Source organism: Schistocerca cancellata, chromosome 9, assembly GCF_023864275.1.
Source record: "Schistocerca cancellata isolate TAMUIC-IGC-003103 chromosome 9, iqSchCanc2.1, whole genome shotgun sequence".
In the NCBI taxonomy this organism is placed as follows: Eukaryota; Metazoa; Arthropoda; class Insecta; order Orthoptera; family Acrididae; genus Schistocerca; species Schistocerca cancellata.
The window spans coordinates 382,712,859-382,729,463 of NC_064634.1; the positions used below are offsets into that span (position 1 = coordinate 382,712,859).

The 16,605-nt window shown below is 44.2% G+C and overlaps 1 protein-coding gene across 1 annotated transcript in view; it reads left to right on the plus strand.

Moving 5' to 3' along the window:
- LOC126100312 (dnaJ homolog subfamily C member 10-like) overlaps positions 1–16,605 on the plus strand; it is a 140,793-nt gene that overhangs the window by 84,583 nt on the left and 39,605 nt on the right. Inside the window, exon 9 of the mRNA XM_049910923.1 lies at positions 7,467–7,603. Within this exon, the coding sequence (XP_049766880.1) occupies positions 7,467–7,603 (137 nt within the window). The remainder of the gene's footprint in view (positions 1–7,466; positions 7,604–16,605) is intronic.

Here is a 16,605-nt window from a genome sequence, read left to right on the forward strand (position 1 = left end):
AACTTGTGTCTTGTACACCAGGCTGTTAGAGAAGAGGCACAGCATTTTATGGCACCCAGAACTGTCGGACAAAGCAAGCAAGTGGTAGCAGCCGTGAATGTCAATCCTGTACATTGGGAGGTAATAGAAAATGTTGATGAAGAGGTGTATCCACATTTAGCACCAATCTCCACCACCAGTCAAATGCACCTGTAAGAATGGTCTTGCCCATTTCAGCATTAAGCTATGACTGTCAAATGACAACCTAGTACATGTCCAACACAGGTAAGACCAGTTCCTCTGCCAGGTATAATGCCATGCACAGGAACAGACATTTGGAGGGCAGAGCACTACACGCCGTTATAATTCCACTGTGGGTGCCCTGGACATGTTGTATGTTATCATAGGGAGAGAAAACAACTATTCACCACAAGATGTCAACCACTGTAGCAATTGTATTCTTGCCAGTTAATTGCTGATGAGTATAGTCAACCTGTAGAATGAAGTCGTTCATAATCTGGATGAGGTCACTTCCCGACTTGCCATAGCCGTTCCCCATTGTCATACAGAGGTACCAGCCACTCTCCTAGGTGCTGCAAATAGGAAATATGTCCAACCCACAGGAACATGCGTAGCAAGAATAACTATAAATGACAAAACACAGACCTTTGAATTTTGTGGTTTTATCAGACTGTACTCGTGATGATGTAATGTAGGACTTCTTGCAGACAGCACAAGCAATCATAGACTGTGGAAGATCAAAGCTCCAGATTGACAAATCTATTTAAACAAGCACATGTAGAAGATATTGCTCTTGTCGGTTGTCTAGATGCGTAGTTAAACCGTGAAGCTTTTGTCGATTGCAAAAAGTTTATCAGGGTCACAAAAGAAATCTACATTTCAGTGACTAATCAAGGGGGTTGTATGTCCTCAAGGATGACTTTGGATCTAATGACTAATTGTCATGAGCAGCCACAACTTATCCCTGAAGGTATGTGTTTAGGGACAATCAAACCAGTCCAGGAGGGGCAGCTTAATACTATTAACAAAGAACTGTACTTTACTACCACTACAGATAACACAACGGAGGAAGCTACTATTGAATTGCCAATAGGATCAAAGCTGACTGAGAAACAATGTTGGAAAATGTTAGCTGTTCTGTGCCAATTTCTGGATGATTTGAATTCTGGAGTGGAGAAAGGACAGACCAAGTGACCCATGCTGAAATACTTGATCAGCATGGGTATCATGTGCCAATTAACCATCCGTTATATGGAATATTGCTGGTTGAGTGACTTGTAGTCCAAGAGGAAGTGGGGAAGATGCTGCAAGATGATGTCATTGAACCTTCAGTGTGTTTCTGGTACTCTCAAGTGGTCTTGCAAAGGAGAAGGATGACACATGGTGTTTCTGTATTGATTATCAATGACTGAGAAAAACCCCAAAAAAGAAAGATATCGATCCCTTAGAGTGGATTGACTGCAACAGACTGCTTGAGAGGATCAAAATGTTTGTCAGTGCTGGACATGGAGACAGATTACTGGCAAACACAATGTTGATGAAACTGGTAGGAAAAAACTGCGTTCCTAAATCCTGATGGCTTCTGAGAGCTCAAAGTTATGTCATTTGGACTATTTAACATTTTGGCCACTTTCAAGCACATGATGCACAACCTGCTAGACACCATAAATGGACAACATGTCTTTGCTATCTGGATGACATTGTTTTCTATTTAAAAAAAAAATAATAATAATAATAATTGAGGAACGACTAAACCATCTGACAACAGCATTGAGGTGTGTTCAGACTGCATTACTCTGCCTGAATCCGATAAACGTGTCTTCGCCTCCCAAGAAATAAAAATAATAGGCCACTTATTAAGTGTCGATGGCACCCGTCCTGATCCAGAGAACCATAGGAGCAGTCACAGGGTTTCCAATCCTCAGCATGTTCGTAATGTGCTCATACTGTTGACAATTCATAAAGGACTCTCTCATGCAAGAGCTACTGCAGACACAATATTTTCGTGGAACAAGAGGTAAGAAAGATATTTCTTTGTCCTTAATGAGGCGCTAACATCTTTTCCAGTCCTAGTATCATGACAAGAATGCTGAGATAGAACTTCACACTGAGGCTAGCAGTGATTGAATAGATGCAGGTGTAGTACAAATCCAGGAAGGTTGTAGCTTATGATTCCTGCATACTTGACAAGTCTGAGGGGAAATTACTCTTCAACCAAGAAAGAGTTCCATGCAGTTGTTTGGGTTATCAACAAGTTCCGGCTGTATTTGTTTACAAACCACTCACCAATGTGACCAATAATCATTGTCTGTACTTGCAGACTAGCCTGTAAGATCCGTCAAGTCAGATGACGAGATGAGGACCAAAGCTTCAGGAATATGACATTTTAGTGGGATCCAAAAACAGATGCAAACTAAATGATGTTGACTGCCTTTCAAGGAATCCTGACATTGCTGCTGAACAGAGGAGACATCCAGAATTGCTGAAAACTATAGAAGTCTTGGAGGCCAAAGAAGAATTCTAATTAATAAATGGAATGTTTTACAAAAGGAACTATGATCCGATGTGGTGGAAATGGTTGTTTGTCATCCAAGCTCATCTATGGTCAGCTATCATGAAGTTTTCCCACAATGGTCCAATATGGTTATCTGGGATTCGTGAAGACTGTGGACAGAATCAGACACAGGTATCACTGGCCAAGTCTATCAGTCCAGTACATGATAAGTGAACCACTGTAAGAAATGTCAGTGATAGAAGCATGTGCCACAATTATCTGTGGGGCATCTGATACCGATTCTGCCTGCAGCAGCACCATTACATTTATCAGTCTCTTTGGGAAGCTCCCTGTGTCAACAATTGGAAATCCTTATACAGGGTGGCGCAGATGGATCGGGTGGTTTTGAAGTGGACTGTACGTCTGGAGGGGGGGGAGCCAGGTGTTCGGCGACTTTGTCCTGTGGTGGGGGGGGACGGGAAGTTTCAGTTGCAGGCTGGCAGTCAGTCGCGATGGCTACGTGGTCCGTTGAGCATCGTGTTTTCGCAGTGGAAGAGTTCATACGCAATAACGAGTCAATTGTTGCTGTGACGCGTGCCTTTCGCCGGCGTTTCAACATCCCACCTCGCGGTAGTGTTCCTAAGCGAGATACGATATTGAGTTGGGTGCATAATTTCCGCACTACTGGTTCATGTGCTCCAAAATGGACGCCTAGACCGCCAACAATAACAACGCCTGAGAACGTGGAGCGTGTGAGACGCGATGTCACTGCGAGCCCACGTCGATCAACGAGACGTCGTGCTCAAGCTCTTGGAATGTCACGTCGGAGCCTTCAAAGGATTCTTAACGAAGAACTGAAATTCCACCCCTATAAAATCCTGTTGGTACAGAAGATTCTCCCAACAGACCATCTTCAAAGGCTTCAGTTTAGCCAACAGATGTTGGAGTTATTGGAAGATGTAAACCTGATTATCATGATGTCTGACGAGGCTCACTTTCACATTAACGGATACGTAAACAAGCAAAATTGCCGTTACTGGGCCGACACTAACCCAAGAGATCTACACCAACGGCCTCTCCATAGTGACAAAGTGACGGTTTGGTGTGGGGTTTCTAAGGTAGGGATAATTGGTCCTTACTTTTTTGAAAATGAAAGGGAGCAGGCGGTTACTGTTAATTCGCAGCGTTATGTGAACATGATTGAAGATTTTCTTCTCCCACAACTTGAAGAGAACAATTACGACATGGGCAATATGTGGTTCCAACAAGACGGGGCAACTGCACATACCGCTAGGATATCAATGCAAGCTGTACGCGCTCTGTTCCCTGGCCGTTTGATTTCCCGTAATGGAGATGTCCATTGGCCCCCTCACTCACCGGACCTCACGGTATGTGACTTTTTCTTATGGGGCTATTTAAAAGCAAGGGTCTACATGAACAAACCCCGGACCATTCAGGAGTTGAAGGCAGCAATTCACACCGAAATCACATCAATTCCTGGTGATGTGCTTGAGCGGGCAATGCGGAACGTTAAGGACCGACTCCAAGAATGCGTCGCTCGAGAAGGAGGGCATTTGATGGATGTAATTTTTAAAAACTAACATTACTATTTTTTTGTTAATAAACTTCCATTGTAACTACACGTTTTGCACTTTATTTCAATCCAATACCTTTACAATTGACAGTTTGACAAGTATTTTAAAACCACCCGATCCATCTGCGCCACCCTGTATTATATGTAGTTCCCATTGAATGCCTCACCTCTGTGCTTTCACCAAAACTGTGCCAAATGTCAAAGCTCTGAAAGTTGCAAGGTTTCTTTAGAAGATGCCAATTTGAAACACAGATCACCCTGTATGCTGGTTTCTTGTTGCAGAAAAAGCTTTCCAGTAGTGTCTAGTATAAGAGTTAATTTTACATTACTTTGAACATATTGGGATACAGTACTTCCCATTATGACATTTGCATACAGCACATTAAACCACAACAGGTTTCACACAATTCTTTCTGCTACACAGTTGCAAGGCCAAAACAACAATAGATAGACTGTTCCTGCTTCCCATGACACTACTGATAATGACTGTGTGACACACTTTTTAGCATAACTGAAGAAGGAGACAGCTGACTTGCCTACAGACTCTGGATGGTGAGGAGAAAGACCAAAATCACTATAATGCCAAGCACTAGCCAGTAATGTGCAGCCAGGGAGACTCTGTACAGATTTTTATGCCTATGCAGAAAATGGGACTATCAAAAAAGTTAGTAAAGCTCTACTCTGGGCCATCTCATACCCTTTGTCACTTGTTGGACTTCACATATGAAGCCAACAGTTGTGACCCTTCATCTATAAGACAAAAAGCGCACAGATAATGTCAATGTCTTCTGTATGAAGCCTTGCTACAGTCCTGAGGTGCAGATAAACAATAGTAGCTTCTTGTTCAAGGAAGCTGAAGCCCTGCTTGACAATAATTAAGTGTCAGTGGGAGGAGCTACCTTTGATGTTCATCATAGTGAAGGTGATGTGACAACATGACCAGAATGCAAGGATCCATCAGTGCCCCCGTACAGAGGACTACTGACGAGATCTAGATCCAGGGTGCTGTAGTTGGCTCCAATGACAGCTTCTGGAACAGAAGGAAAGGGAACAAATTCCATGAGCTGCACTGCATGTAATATATATAATGGTAAACATTGCTGGCTGGCATGCTGCAGGTCACGATTTCAAACTTGAAACCACCCATAATAATTATTTCTAATTTAGTATTTATCATTTCAGGAATGTTCTTGACATTTCTTATGTTTGTAATGTTTGTATATGCTGAAATGTTTGAGTTTCATGTAGATAACTGCACTCTCCATCCATTTCAGTTCTGTTCTGTTTATACAATGATGTTTGTAATAAAAGTGCTTTCAGTGCTCTCTCTCTTTTGGATTTGGACTTGAGTGTGGTTACAGCGTGACATTATGACATCCAAATTGAATTAAAAACATGTATATTGGTTTCTCAAGTATGTATCAAACCAGCGACATAAAGGCCTTGTGTCAATGCTCAAGATCAACCAGCAAGTGAATCTTCTCACAGATTAATGTCCATTGTTCACATACATGTGTTCTTAAGAACTCTATGTATCTTCAAGGCCTTCTGGCAATTCATGAAACTTCTGTTTTTGCATCCAAGCAGGCATTTCCTCTCACAAAGGTCCTGCAATCACCACCTCATGTTGGATGTGCATTGTCCCATGACATGACTTGCAACATGTCAATAAAAATAACTTCACACACTACCTACACTCACATTAGTTGCATTATTCGTTGATAAAAAGACATAGGTAGGCCCTACGCATGTCACTCCTATGCAGTGCTGTGTATAACCACAAGCCGTAGTAGACCTACACACTACTGAATTAAAGGAAGAGTGGGAAGCTGACGGAGTGACTGGCATCATTTTCCAGAAAACAAAAAGGAAAAAAAATCAGCGAAGAACTCCAAAGAGCTGAATTTTTCCTTTTCTTGTTTTCTTTTAAAAAAGAAAATCAAAAACTCTGTTCTTCTTGGTCATATTAAAACAGTGTTTTGTCACTTGAGTCATTTTCTACACACCAAACCCTTCAAGTGCTTAAAATGCAGTCATTTCAGATGTATTATGCCAGCATGTAAGGATAGGGAAACATGCAGAAGTTGTGCCAAGCTACCCATGAAACTGGTATGGCATGTACATTACTGCCCGTGTTTGTTAATTTTGGTTTGAGCCATGCTGTCTGGAGCCAAGATAGTGGTGTTTACTTGGAGGAGAAATAGATCCAGTAAATTAAAGTGACCAAGTATGGTACAGTGAAATATGTATAAGACACAACAGGTGCCTATTTATGCAACATTACGATGTATGGATGCTAAAATAGAGCTCTGGTTTGTTCAAGCTACTAACTAAATGACAAACTCACCTCCACATGAAATCTTCTGTATTTTTTGACAGAATCGTAATATTTTACAACCTTGGTTACAATTTGTGGTGAATAGATCTTTCATGATGTGTAGCTCTCAGCAGGTCACCACATGTACATATATTGACTTGACTTTTTAGAGCGGAATACAGAACTCCTCTACATCTTCAGTTATTAGGCCATTTACATTGTCAACTGTGCCCTTCCATGATCTCCAAGGCACTGACAAGCCGCGATGCCCAAAGAACAAGAGCATTCCATCACAGCAGGTGAAGAGGTTTATTTGCTGTCTTGCCTTGTTGATGTCTGGAGCTGAAGTCTTTTACACTCCATCTGTACATGTAACAAAGCAGATTGCACAGAGTGGGATGTTCCACACTTATTAACTACAGTTGGAAAGTTCTCATGTAGTGATGATTATTTTGTCATTAACACATACATAGTGGGGAAATAGCCACTGGTGTAAACGTATCAGAGTAAGCAGTATGCATTCATCACAATGGCTAGCTCCATGAAATAAATTGGGCTTTCACTACTATTATATCAACAATATGCTTGTCTCTCGACAGAGAAGTGGTGGGGACGGGATTCTACAAGGGAAGGGAGAGAGAAGTACTGCAAGACTTGTAGAAATAGAATGTAATGCATTGGAACACAACTGAGAGGATTAATTTGTGTGTGTGTGTGTGTGTGTGTGTGTGTGAGTGTGTGTGTGTGTGTGTGTGTGTGTGTACGTACTGATGGAAAGAAAGTATCTGATTGTAAAATGGCCCATTTCGACAAGTTCTTGTCAGCCAAAAAGTAAGATGCTGATCATTGCTTTTTTTATCACTATAGCTAACAACAAATTTATGGAGCTTCATCTATACTCCGCAAACCACTGTGAAATGCATGGCAGAGGGTACTTCCCAGTTTTCCATTTATAAGGGTTGCTTCTCTTTGCATTCATGTATGTACTTCAGGAAGAATGATTGCTTTAACACCCCTGTGCATACTATAATTGATCTAATCTTGTGTTCATTTGTATGTAGTTGTGGAACTGACAGAGAAGAACTTTGAGTCTACAGTTGCCAGTAAACCAGTCGACCATATGTGGCTTGTTGACTATTTTGCTCCATGGTGCGGTCCTTGCCAGCAACTTTCTCCCCAATGGAGAAAGCTCGCCAAGGTAGGCTACAAACTTTTGCTTTTTCATTACTGAAATGCAAGTAAATGAAAAGAAAACTTTTCTGCAATTAGTTGCACATTTTCATTTTAGGAATTGAAATGTGCATCACTTTAAGTGCATCTAGTAATTAATTTTTACTGTATTCTAGTAGCAATTTAAGAGATTGTTTCATCCACTGTCCTTTTAAGCTTTGCATTTCAACAATGTAAGAAAAAGCTAGATTGCTACTTTACTGTAAAGATGACATGTTAGATTGCAGACAGGCACAATTAATACACATAAACATCAGCTTTCAGCCACAGTCTTCGCCAGAAAAAGAAATAGGAAAAAAACCACCACACACACACACACACACACACACACACACACACACTCATTCATTCATTCACACAAGCAAGCATTACATTAAATGAAGCAGCAATCTGGAGGGGCAGGGAAGGGGAGAGATAGTAGCGTAGAGGTGATGGGAGAGGGGAGCGATGTCTGGCAGAGTTAGCAGCCACCAGACTGCTCAGAGACCTCACCTCTGTGACAGCCCACAACCCATTTTCTACATGCTCCCTAAAATCCACAAACCCAACAACCCTGGATGCTCATTGTGGTTTGTTATTGCGCCTCCACTGAAAGAATTTGAGCCCTCATCGGCCAACACCAACCAGTTACCCAGGATCTAGTCCCACATCAAAGATACCAGCCACTTCCTTCACCAACTCTCCATCATCCCCACCCCTTTACCCCCTGATTCCCTACTTGTCACTGTTGATGCTACCTCCCAATACACCAACATCCCACTGCCTCATTCCCCATACATCTTACTTACTAAGTCACAACTACTTCTGTTTTGAAGGGAGGGTCCGCAGCACAGCCATAGCACTGTCGTATGCCAACCTGTTTATGGACCATCTAGGTGCCAAACCTCTCCCAAAATGGCAAACCCCTAGTCTGGTTTAGGTTAATTGATGATATCTACATGATCTGGACTTAGGGATAAAACATCCTACCTTTAGTCCTTCACAACCTCAACACTGTCTCACATCTTCTTCACCTGGTCCACCTCAACCCATCATGCCCCCTTCCTGGACATTGACCACATCGTCTCTGATGGCTCCGTCCACACCTTTGTCCACATTAAACGCACCAACCACCATAAGTACCAGCATTTCGACATCTGTCATCCATTTCACACACACACACACACACACACACACACACACACAAATCCCTCCGTCACAGCCTTTCCACCAGGGAATGGTGTATCTGCAGTGACAAGAACTCCCTTGCACAGTATGCTGATTGTGAGGATCTCACTAAGGGCTTCACAGACAAGCACTATCCCCCAGACCTTGTCCGCAGACAAATGTCTTGTGCCATTTTCCCTAATGCCCCCCAGTCCTCCCACTAGTCCCAAGAACCAACCACAAAGTAGTGCCTTCTTCATTGCGCAGTACCACTCTGGACTGGAGCAACTGAACCACGTCCTTCGCCAGGGTTTTGATTATCTCTTATCATGCTCTGAAATGAGGGACTCCAGATCTTTCCCTCATCTACTAGAGTGGTGTTCCATTATCCACCCAATCTCCACAACATCCTAGTCCATTCCTATGCCACTCCCAATCCCTATCTCTTGCCACAGGAATCAACTGTGGAAGACCCAGGTACAAGACCTGCCCAGTCCACCCACCCAACACTTCCTGTCACAGGCTTATCCTACCCCACCAGAGGCTGGGCCACCTGTGAAAGCAGCCATGTCACATACCAGCTCTGCTGCAATCATTGCACAGCTTTTTATTTTGGTATGCCTACCAACCAGCTGTCCACCAGGATGAACGATCACCACCAAACTGTGATGTGTACTACAATAAGCAGCCAAACATATCATGGTTGATTTCAATGGCTGCTTCATTCCCCCCAGGGGGCTCACAACTCTTTTGTATGTACGTACTTGGCTACCATGGGACACCTTTGTTTCTGTGCTGCAAGCTTGTGCTTCCACTTTTGCTCTCCCCCTCTTCCTCTCCATAAGATGGTTTTTTTGGTGCAGACCCTGCTTGGACCTGGTTGACGATTTGGGACTCAAGTTTCCATTTCTGGCTTTTTCTACAACCTTTCAATAAATAAATCCATAGCCTTCATTGTTGGGTTTGACCTCCCACAATTTTCAAAATTCTCGAGACTTGTAGATTGTGCAGGAAAGGTCGCCTAATGCCATGTATGCTCCATCTTCATGCCTTTTCATCTTTGTATCCTTACCTTTAATAAGGTAATGCACCCAAAATCCAGCATGGTAACCTTCTTGTTGAAGGGAATGGGGGTTGTCAAGTACATGCATGGCGGTAGTCCCCCCTGACCATGCAGGGATTACACCTTTGGTGTGTGAGCTGAAAACTCCCCATGTATGTCAAGGAGTATGTGCCCATTGTGATGGGGACAAGTGAACTCCATGCAGTGGGTTGCTGGCCAGGTAGCCATTGCTGAGGCTTGGTGGTGTCCATAGGAAGAGTCCCCATTTTGGAGCAGGTGACACCTTGTAGGATGAGCTGCAAATGAAGTAGATGAAGTTATCTCCTGCTGGTGGCCATATAGTCCCAGTGGGCTATGTGGAAGGAAAGTGAGAGGGATGTAGGGCTAAGCAGCAAGCAGAGAAATACTTCCCCCAATATGTGGTTTGTACAAGGACTGATGGTGATTTCTTCTTAGCCACAAGGCCTTTCTCTTTGTGGATAACATAGAAGACAAGGTCAGGGAAGTGGCAGTCATCTCTGAAATGTAAAGTGGTTCAGTTTAGATCAAAACAGCATCCATTGCCCAGTCACGGACACTGATCGCTTTTAACAGATTGGGTGATGTACTGGTGACTATTACTCCCCATAATAGCCTAATATGGTTCAAGGCATCCTTTTCCATCGAGACTTGGTCTTGTAATCTGATGATGACCTACGCACCAACTTGGAGCGACAAGGAGTACACTTCATCTGTTTTGTGCATAAGGGGTCAAAGGATAATAGCGTTGCTACTGCTGCCTTCATCTTGGCCTTTGAGGGCAATTCATTTCCGATGCAATGTGAATCCATATCTTCCATCCCCTCCCCCTCCCGGCGGTGCTTCAGGTGTTTGAAATTTGGGCTCGCCTTCACATTGCAATGTACATGACCACTGCATGTAAATCCTCCTTGTGCACCTCCATCCATTTCTGTTCCCTGTGGAAATCACCATTCTCCCTGCTCGCCAGATTGCACCATTTTCCAGAAAAAGTAGAAAATACAAGAATATAAGATTCATCATCATCATCATACCTGAAACTGATTCAGAGGAGCTATCACAATCATTCAAATCCTCTAAGGAGAGGAAAGATAAGAAGTAGTTCTCCAAGAAGGAGATTCTGGTAACCCTCACACCACCAGATCTCTCCTGTTCCTCTCCGGCGGCAAAGGCGGAGATTCAGGTGGCCCCTGAGGCCCTAGGTCACTACATAACAGAACCCAGTACCTATATGTTTTGGTGCCACAACCTACATCTACATCTACATCCATACTCCGCAAGCCACCTGACGGTGTGTGGCGGAGGGTACCTTCAGTACCTCTATCGGTTCTCCCTTCTATTCCAGTCTCGTATTGTTCGTGGAAAGAAGGATTGTCGGTATGCCTCTGTGTGGGCTCTAATCTCTCTGATTTTATCCTCATGGTCTCTTCGCGAGATATACGTAGGAGGGAGCAATATACTGCTTGACTCTTCGGTGAAGGTATGTTCTCGAAACTTCAATAAAAGCCCGTACCGAGCTACTGAGCGTCTCTCCTGCAGAGTCTTCCACTGGAGTTTATCTATCATCTCTGTAACGCTTTCGCGATTACTAAATGATCCTGTAACGAAGCGCGCTGCTCTCCGTTGGATCTTCTCTCTCTCTTCTATCAACCCTATCTGGTACGGATCCCACACTGCTGAGCAGTATTCAAGCAGTGGGCGAACAAGCGTACTGTAACCTCTCAACCAATGGCAGCAGGTGATCCTACGGCATAACCGACCTCCTTGGTTCCATCACGGCCTCATAGTAAATCAATAACATTATTCTGCAGTGGAATTTTAGTGGTTTCTCTTCTGCCACAACATCTTTCAAGCACACCACTTGCCTTCTGCATTGCCCCTCAGGAGACTTGGATTCCTACAACATGGACCCCTGCCCTTCCTGGATACCGTAGATATTATAAGAATTGTGTTACATATGACACGGTGTCAGGCAGAGTTAGCAGTATACGTTCTGGACACTCTATATAGTGAATTTGTGCCTCTTAATACATCTTTGGAGGCTGTGGATTTTTGGATAAGGGCATTTCAGGATATTACCATCTGCCATCTCCTGGTGGTGAAGTGTCTCAGAACATATTGTTTGCATTGGTTTCTAGCTCTCCCCACCTTTCCTAATCTTGGGCGATTTCAATGCCCCTAACCCTTTATTGGGGTGCAACCATGGTCACTGGTCATGGTTGAGACATCGAAAACATTCTGGCACAATTTGACCTTTGCCTCTTGGACACTGGTACCCACACGCTTCACCGTGGTGCACAGAACCTTCTTGGCCATTGACCTTTCCGTCTCCATCTCTTGTCTTCTCCCATCATCCACTGTAGATTACACAATGATCTGTGTGGTAGTGACCCCAATCTTCATGTCCTTCCCTCAGTGTCAAACCCCAGAATGCCTGCTCAGGTTGGTGCTCAGCAGTGTTGACTGGGGTGTTTTTGGCTCTGATGGCAAACTTGTTTCCCCACCCAGTTCCTCAGGCCCATTATGACGGAAGACAGTAGCTTGATGGTCATTAGAAATTGCAGAGGCCACTGGAGCTCGTAGGGGGGCTCCCCAGTGCCATAAGCAGCACCCATTGATGGAGCAACTCTTTGCCTTTAAGTGGCTCCGTGCCTGGATCCATCACCTAATAAAACGATGGAAGCAAGAATTCTGGGAATGTTACAGACCACAAACCTCTCCTTTGCAGGTTTGGGCAAGGATAAGATGTCTCTGTGGATACCAGACACCTACAGGTATACCTGGTATTACCTTGAATGATGCTATCTACACTGACATAGACGCCATCACTGAATTTTTTGCACAGCATTATGCTCGAGTCTCTACATTTGAGAATTATCAACCTACTTTTCACGCCATAAAACAGTGGGTGGAGTGAAAGCAATTATCTTTAACTACACGCCATCTTTAGCCATATGATGCTCCATTGGATGCTTCATTGGATTGAAGAGTTCCTAGATAACAGAACACAGCATGTCATTCTCAATGGAGAGAAGTCTACCGAAGTAAGAGTGATTTCAGGTGTGCCGCAGGGGAGTGTCATAGGACCATTGCTATTCACAATATACATAAATGACCTTGTGGATGACATCGGAAGTTCACTGAGGCTTTTTGCAGATGATGCTGTGGTGTATCGAGAGGTTGTAACAATGGAAAATTGTACTGAAATGCAGGAGGATCTGCAGCGAATTGACGCGTGGTGCAGGGAATGGCAATTGAATCTCAATGTAGACAAGTGTAATGTGCTGCGAATACATAGAAACAAAGATCCCTGACCATTTAGCTACAAAATAGCAGGTCAGCAACTGGAAGCAGTTAATTCCATAAATTATCTGGCAGTACGCATTAGGAGTGATTTAAAATGGAATGATCTTATAAAGTTGATCGTTGGTAAAGCAGATGCCAGACTGAGATTCATTGGAAGAATCCTAAGGAAATGCAATCCGAAAACAAAGAAAGTAGGTTACAGTACGTTTGTTCGCCCACTGCTTGAATACTGCTCAGCAGTGTTGGATCCGTACCAGATAGGGTTGGTAGAAGAGATAGAGAAGATCCAACGGAGAGCAGCGCGCTTCGTTACAGGATCATTTAGTAATCACGAAAGTGTTACGGAGATGATAGATAAACTCCAGTGGAAGACTCTGCAGGAGAGACGCTCAGTAGCTCGGTACGGGCTTTTGTTAAAGTTTCGGGAACATACCTTCACCGAAGAGTCAAGCAGTATATTGCTCCCTCCTACGTATATCTCGCGAAGACACCATGAGGATAAAATCAGAGAGATTAGAGCCCACACAGAAGCATACCGACAATCCTTCTTTCCACGAACAATACGAGACTGGAATAGAAGGGAGAACCGATAATGGTACTCAGGGTACCCTCCGCCACACACCGTCAGGTGGCTTGCGGAGTATGGATGTAGATGTAGATGTAGATTCAGTGACTGGGAATTCATCAATGTTCTAGCCAACTGCCTTGATACAGCCACAGGGATGGACTGTGTCCACAACCAAATGATCAAGCAGTTATTGGTGGATTGTCAGCATCATATTATTGCCATCTTTAACTGCATCTGGAGTGAGGGCAAGTTCCCATTACAGTGGCGACAAAGTACTGCCCCAGTATTGAAACCAGGTAAGCAACCTCTAGAGATGGATAGTTATCACCCAATTACTCTCACCAATGTTCTCTGTAAGTTGCTCGAATGCACAGTGAACTGGTGGCTGTGTTGACTCCTCAAGTCTTGGGATCTTCTGGCTCTACCCCAGGATGGCTATTGCCAAGGCCATTCCACTACTAATAATTTGGTTTACCTGGAGTCTGCCATCCAAACAACTTTTGCTCAATGTCAACACCTTATAGCCATCTTCTTTGACCTGAAAAAGGGTTATGATGACATCACATCCTCACTGTGTTACACGAGCAGGGTCTCTGGGGTTTGCTCCTGATTTTTATCCAGAACTTCTTGTCACACTGTACTTCCTGGGTCTGAGTTGGTGCTTCCCACAGTGCCCCTCGATATCCAAGAGAATAAGGTCCCGCCGGGTTCTGTACTGAGTGTCTCTCCCTTTCTAGTAGCCATCAATGATTTAGCAGCAGCTGTGTGGTCCTCAATATCATCCTCCTTGTATGCTGATGACTTTTACCTCTATTGCTCGTCTAGTGTAGGTGTCACTGAGCGTCAACTGCAAGGCACTGTATAAAAGGTGCAAGCATGGCCCCTCACCCATCGCTTTCGATTTTCAGCTGCCAAGACACCCATCATGCACTTATGTTGACACTGTACCATTCATGCACAACCAGAACTTTACCTCGACAACCAACTACTCAATGTGGTGCAGACTTGTCGCTTTTTAGGACTTCTCTTTGAAGTTCAATTGACATGGATTCCACTTCTTCACTAGCTTATGTGAAAGTGCAGCCTGCACAATAATAGACTTCATTGCCTGAGTAATACCAGCTGGGGTACAGATCGCACTACCTTTCTGCAATTCTACAAAGCCTTGATACATTCCCATCTTGATTGCTGGAATCTAGCATACAGTTTGGTATTGCCCTCAGCATTGCAGATACTGGATCTTATACACTACTGTGGGGTTTGACTCATGACAGGAGCCTTTCGAACTAATTCTGTGAACAGCTGGCTCGTGAAGGCTGGGGTCCCTCCATTGTGGATCAGGTGCCAATAACAGCTTGTCAATTATGCTACTCATGTTCGCAATGCTCCTAAGCACCCAAACTACTGTCTCCTTTCAAACACAGAAATCCGTCTCCTGCAAGGGTGACGCTGATCAGGTATTACAATTGCAATCTGCATCCAGTCCGTCCTCTCTGAACTCCAGTTGTTTCCTCTGCCACCTCTCCTCCGGGCCCATTCACATAATCTTCCATGTTGTGTACCTCGGTCAGAGCTTCGTCTTGACCTTTTGCAAGGTCCGAAAGACTCAGTTCATCCCAAGACCCTCCGCTACCAATTTTTATCTGTTCTTGGCGCATCCTAGGGTTCAGAAGTGATCTATACTGATGGCTCGATAGTTGTTGGTCACGTAGGCTTTGCTTATACTCATATGGGACATAATGAACTGCAGCCATTGCTCGATGGTTGCAGTGTTTTCTCATTGCTGGATGGCTGCAGTGTTTTCACTGCCGAGTTGGTAGCAATGTATCGTGCTTTTGAGCATATCTGTTCTGCACCAGTGAGTCATTTCTCATCTGCAGCAAGTCCTTGAGCAGTTTGCCAGCTCTTGACCCATGTTACCCTACCATCCCTTGTTCATGGCTATCCAGGATTCCCTGTATGCCCTTGAACAATGTGGACACTCAGTGACATTCATCAGGACCCCAGGCCACATTGGGACCTGGGGATGAACTCATTTATAGCTTGAACTCATTTATAGCTTGACCAAACTGGCCACCAGTAAGCTGACTCTTGGACAGGTATCGTGAAAACAGACCTCCGTTCGGTATTACGGCATGAAGTTATAGGTATCTGGAATATAGAATGGCTCACTGTGACTTCATCAAATTAACTATGGGCAATTCTTGCAAGGACTCTACCATCCTGTGCTGGCTCCATATTGGCCGTATTTGGCTGACTCATGGTTGTCTCCTCCATCACGAAAACCCACCCCACTGTCGTTCCCATTTCATGGTGGTTCACGTTTTGCTTAACTGTCCCAGCCTAGCTGCCCTGTGGCAGACTCTTAATCTCCCTAACTTGTTAGCCCTGGTGTTAAGAGACAGTGCCTCAGAGCTGACTTAGTTTTATTTTATTCATGAAGGTGGCTTTTACCACTTGTTAAAGGAGAGCCACTGAACCTTATCAGCCCATTAAGGGGTTGGCAGGACACTCTGGCACTTCCTCTGCTCAGACCGGACTGTGACTGTCTGGGTTTGGTGATCCAACCTGGCTCTCACCCTACCTGCTGTTTTATTCTTCTTCCCCTATCTCACTTGGTCTGTTCAACTTGTTCATCTTTTGTCTAGCTGTACTTCTTTTCCCCTGTCCATGCTGCTAGTCTTTTGTAGGCTATTTCTGAGTGGGGTTGCTCTGGTAAGTGATGGGACTGTGTGGGGGTGGGGGATATATGTCCACTCATTGCATTCTGCTTTGGGGGGGTGGGGGTGGGGTGACGGCTCTCTAAGTGGGGCATCTTGCCTGTCTTTCTTCCTGTGCCCTCCTTTCTTCTTTTCTGTCCCTCGTCTAG